The sequence below is a fragment of the Drechmeria coniospora genome, chromosome 03, assembly GCF_001625195.1.
Source record: "Drechmeria coniospora strain ARSEF 6962 chromosome 03, whole genome shotgun sequence".
Taxonomy (NCBI): Eukaryota; Fungi; Ascomycota; class Sordariomycetes; order Hypocreales; family Ophiocordycipitaceae; genus Drechmeria; species Drechmeria coniospora.
Genome location: NC_054391.1, coordinates 6847139 through 6852412, shown reverse-complemented (window position 1 = coordinate 6852412; position 5274 = coordinate 6847139). Strand labels below are relative to the sequence as shown.

The window sequence follows — 5274 nt, the reverse complement described above, 5'->3', positions numbered from 1 at the left end:
TGCCATCTCCTCTTCTGCCCTGGCACACCCATACCTCACATCCACACGAGTGAGGTCGATGCAACGACTCGATCTCGTGGGGAGGAACCTCATCTGCGACGTGCCATGTAACAAGAACGAAGAAATGAGCGCTGACGGCCAGTTACCGCAGGCAGAGACAACGAAAATCCATCCTCTCCATCGTCACCATCGCCATCATACGATAGGAAAGGACCATGGCGCCAGCCAACTCCAAGGCAAATTATAAAACGTACGAGTCGCAGGCACGCATGGTTCGCGCCATCGTCGCTGCCCACCCGGACGTCAAGTGGAACTACAAAGGTTAGTCACGGTATTATGTCTCTGCTCTTGACGCACTCTCGCCCTCACTCTCGCCCTCACTCTCACCAACTTTGCTCTCATTCCATCGTTCTCGCCCGCTCTAGCTCTCGCTCCCTCACACGTACACCTACACCCGCATACACACTCATTCACGTACACTCACTCGCCCACCCACACGTTCGCTTTGCTCCCACTCTCTCCTGTGTCCCACGGTCCTCGCGGCCCCGGCCGGACCGGGCCGGACCAGGCCTTGAATGTGCGGTCGACTTTCTAGGGACGAAGGCTAACCTTCGTCCCAGAAATCGCCGCTTGCTACGGTTCTGACATGACGGAGCACGCGCTCAATCATCGTTTTCGCCGCCTCCGCGCCCAAGCCGCCATTGTTCGCGAGGGACGCCAGCTCGGCTTCGATTCGAAGAACCTCCCGGCGTCCGAGGAGCTTCCTATCAAGCTCGAGGACGTCGACCGGAACAGTACGCGAGAGCTTCCCTCTGTCGACCGGTCCCCATCCTCTCTTTGTCTTGCCCGTCAGCCCCTTTCTCGTCCTCGTGCCACGTCGCTGCTGCATCTTCGAGAGCCGAGTCCGACATGTGTTGATGCTTTCCAGATATCGCAAAGTACTTTGGCCAGTCCACCGCCGACGGCATCCAGTTCCAGTTCCGCGCAATCAAGAGGGACGCCGACCAGCTGCGCCAGGTCGAGGCTTCGGGCGGCGACGTGCTCAACTGCCTCAACGGAAGCGTTGGCTCCGCCGCCACGACGCCGTCCAAGCTCCAGACCCCTTCGCGCCGCGGAGCCAGTTCCGGCACTGGCACCAGCCGCAAGAAGCGTACCCTCGGCCGTGTCTATCTCAAGAAGGAGGATTCTGACGACGACCTCGACAACTCCGACTTCGGCCACGACAGCGGGCGTGATGAGCACACGCCCTCCAAGCGCTCCAAGACCATGGCCGCCTCGGCCAAGAAGGCTACGCCCCGTCGTGCGGCCCAGATGGCGAGCGATACTATCGCTGCCGACGCCGCCGCCCAGCGCCAGGGAAGTGAGTCGCCGGCTCCCCTTCAGGAACCGACGGCCGCCAAGTCGCTCTTCGGCCCCTTTGACGCCCAGTCCGCCGCCCAGTCCGCCGCCCAGTCCGGTCCTGCGGCTCTCCCGACCGGCTTCGCCGCCAACGGCAGCGACACCTACATGACCTCCTTCCGCGAGAGCCTCTACCACGATGACTCGGGAACCGTGGACGACGAATACGGCGATGGCGAGATCTAGCCCATGTCCACCTGTCCCTTGGCTCGCTTTACATGGTGAAGAATTGCCTGATAGATTGAGTGAGCAGATGGGCGGACGGATGGACGGATGGACGGGCGGATGAATGGATGGATGGTCAGTGGTCGATGGCCGGTGGAACGGGGGACCGGGAACCGCGGATGAGGGCCCCGTTCCCTCGCAGGCACCACTGGCAACCACGCACGATCACCACGACCTCCTGCGTATCGTTTCCCCTCGTCCGCTGTTGCCCTTGATCACGCCACCTCTGCTTTCATTTTCGTTCTGCCGCAGACGGGAGTCCACTCCCTCTTTCATACCTTTTTCTTATCCTCCGTTCTTCACCTCTTGTGCTTGGGCGTACGGCATTGAGGAACGGCAGCGAGCGGCAGCGCTCAGTTAGGTTCACGCGTACGACCTGTTTTCGCCCAAGGGGTTGTGCCATTTCCCTCTCGCTGCGCTTCTTGACATTGTCGACTTGTCAACTTGTGAATGAACCCTCCGCGCTAGAGCTCGCCATCGGTCCCAACATCGGCGGGACTGGTGGGCAAGTTCAGGCGAGTGGAGAGCAAATAAATGCAGTCCAAAAGGTCGACATGGAAACGGAGAGAATCGTATAGTCATCGTCACGTCTACTTCAATCTCGAAAGAGCCGGCCCATACAAGCATGCCGTGCGAGGGAGGTAGCGTAGTCCTGCCAGCTGTGGCGGCTACGTAGCTGGAGCGGACAGTGCCGACCACCACCAATGAAGCGCCAAACAGGGTCTTGTTCATTCTCTCATTATCAATTCAGTCCAACAGCGCCGATGGAATAATCACGGTGCCCCCGGGACAGGCGCCAGGAATTCTCGGACCTCGGCCGGTCCCAGGGATCAGCCTCCTTGCTCCCTCAATCTATGAGCAGCTTCCACAACGCCTCCTTTTCGACAAACTCGTGATGGATAACGTTCACCAGCCAGCAGTCGTCGCGGAGGTCGTTCAGGAGCTTCTCGCTCTCCGATCCCCGCCCGTACACGCTCGCCCACTCTCCCCAGATGCCAAACGCCTCTTCGGCCCAGGCCCTGAAGCTCACCTCCTCGACGATGGTCGGCGTCATGATCTCCTTGCCCGGAAACACGCCCCAGGTGACGGCGTTGGTGCTCGAGCCTGCTTCGGTGGCGTTGCTGACGCCGCCCGTCGTGTCGGACGACACGAAGTCGCCGCTCGCGTTGGCGGCGTAGAAGCAGACTACGTCGGCGACGCTGGGCCTCGTCAACCGGTCGCGCAGTGCCTTCCAGTCGGCCGAGGGGATGAAGAACTCGACAAAGGACTTTTGAAAGACGAAACCGCGGGGGGGTCCCCAACCAAAGGTCGAGTCGTTGGAGGGAAGGCCGTTGACGGCCGGTTGCGAGGCGACGGTCCACAAGCCCTTGCTGTTCAGCGCGTGGAGCTCCGTCTTGATCGTCGACGACTCCGCCATCAGCTCCTCCTCGCTCCAGGGAATGGCCTCGAGCTCGCCGTTGATGTGCTTGACGAAAATGGCATCGATGTCCTCCCGAGTCTTGGGGTGGCCCCAGAGTCGCACGGCTTGCGTCACGGACATGTGGAGGCTCACGCCGTATCCGTCAATCTCGCCGTAGGCAGGAGATCGGGCGTCACCGAAGCGGCCGTTGGGGAAATCGTCCCACGTCGCCTCGCGGCCGAGGACGCCTTCGCCCTCTGAAATGGCCAACGTGTTGGAGCGAGAGTTGAAGAGTCCGGCGGGAATGGCGGCTTCGAGGCTGGACGTCTCCCATTCCGGCAGCGTCGGTCGTCGGTCGCCGACGATGACCCTGTTGTGAGGATCGGAGCCGACCGAGGGTCTCCGAGAGGTGCGCGAATGGCTACTCGTCCGGGGCGGGACGTCGCCGTTCACCTGAATCCTGGGCGTCGGCGGCTTCGACTCGTCCAAGACGGCCTCGTCGGATTCGGATTCGGATTCGGAGCACGGCGGGATGAGCCCGGTCCTTTCGACGATGAAGGAGACGGCCTTTTCCAGGTTCAAGGTGTAGAAGTGGAAGCCCCGGCGGCAGGTTGGGCTCCTCTTGATCGTCCGAATCTGCTGGATGAGCTCCGTGATGACGTCGACGCCGACCAGCTTGACTTGCTCATCGTCTCCCTTGACGGCGCTCAGGCGCTCGAGAATCGGCTCGGGCATCTTGGCGTGGCTGAGCTTCGTCGTTCGCCTGATCATCTGGAAGCTCTGGATGGGCATGAGACCTGGGATGATGGGTATGTCCTTGAAGGCACCCTCGAGGTGGTCTCGCAGCGTCGTCTCGAACTTTGCGTAGGCTTCGATGTCGAAGAAGAGCTGGGTCATGATGAAGTCGGCTCCGGCTCGAACCTTGTCGAGGAGGGAAGGGATGTCGTCTTCGAAACTCTGGCCGAGCGGGTGGCTCTCGTCGGCGTGGCCTTCGGGGTAGGCGGCGACGCCGATGCAGAAGTAGTCGCCGTACTTGGCACGGATGTAGCGAACGAGGTCGATGGCCCAGTTGAATTCGTCCGAGAGACCATCCGAGTCGGCGTCGGCGTCGGCGTCGCGATACTCGTCCCTGCGCGGGGGGTCTCCTCGGAGGGCGAGGATGTTGCGGATGCCGAGAACCTTTGCGTCCTCGAGCGCCTTGTCGATGAGACGACGGCTCATGTTGGTGCAGGTAAGGTGAAGGCACGTCGTGAGGCCGAGCTCGCGCTGGCACAGCTCGGCCAGCTCGAGCGACTTGGTCGACGTCGAGCCGCCCGCGCCCCAGGTGACGTTGACGAAAAGGGGCCTCAACGCCTGCTCCATCCTTTCCAGGCGATGCCGCAGGTTGGCAAAGCCCATGGCCGTCTTGGGGGGGAAGAATTCGAGCGAAAAGTACTCCGCGTCCGCCGGCAGGGCGGCGATTTTTTCCGTGATCTTGTCCATGGCGAATCGATGGATTGTGCGTGGATCGACGACCACGTCCAACACGCCTGGCATAAGGTGCGGTGCCGAAGATGGGCCGGCGCAGGATGAGCTTGAACTTTGACGGCGTCTCCCAGCAGCAGCAGATGCGATATTGCGGCCGACGGGGCGTACGATGACGATTGGTTTGGCTCGTCCGGTTGATGAACAGGGGATCGACGGAAGGATGGTCCGTCGGTCGGCTTTGTCGGGCGTCTGTACGAGTCGGGACGAACCGGAAAATCAGGCGACCCAACCTGCGCGCCGGGTACGATCAAACACAACGCTTGGACGCTCTACACGCTCGAGGGTTGCAGCGGCGAAGGATGGGCTGTCGGGAGCGGACGAATTGTAAAGTATGAGGAGCAAAATCTTTGCGAGTGGCCAGCCTCGTGATCCAACCTCGTTCGCTTTACGCCGTACGCTTCATACGTACAAGTACCCCTACTAACGCCCGCCGCAGACCGCAGTAGCCCGCCCGGTCAATGATGCGGAAGAAATGCCCCGCCATGGTTTGTGAGGGGCACTGTCACAACAGGCTTGGCGCCTGAGACACCCCTGGGGCTTCTGCTGTTTTCTTTCAGGCACTCGTACTGAGAGTGTACCAGTACATGTACTGTACGTACTGTACGTACTTGCGCTTAAGTCTACCTAGGAGACTGACTGTACTGTACTCCGTGCACTTGCATTTATAGGTACTGGATAGAAGTCAATGTACTTGAGTACTCCGTACTTCCTACATGTAAGTACAA

At 60.7% G+C, this 5274-nt stretch overlaps 2 protein-coding genes across 2 annotated transcripts; one reads left to right on the top strand and one right to left on the bottom strand.

The window, feature by feature from the left end:
• Positions 1-215: 215 nt before the first annotated feature.
• On the top strand, positions 216-1584 carry DCS_07635 (uncharacterized protein; the record flags this gene model as incomplete). Its single annotated transcript, XM_040804919.1, has 3 exons — positions 216-321; positions 621-794; positions 929-1584. 3 exons carry the CDS (start codon positions 216-218, stop codon positions 1582-1584), a joined length of 936 nt encoding a protein of 311 aa, XP_040655023.1.
• An 886-nt stretch (positions 1585-2470) lies between these two features.
• Positions 2471-4504, bottom strand: DCS_07634 (methylenetetrahydrofolate reductase 2; the record flags this gene model as incomplete). Its single annotated transcript, XM_040804918.1, has 1 exon — positions 2471-4504. The coding sequence occupies one exon, from the start codon at positions 4502-4504 to the stop codon at positions 2471-2473; it is 2034 nt and encodes a 677-aa protein (XP_040655022.1).
• Positions 4505-5274: the final 770 nt, after the last annotated feature.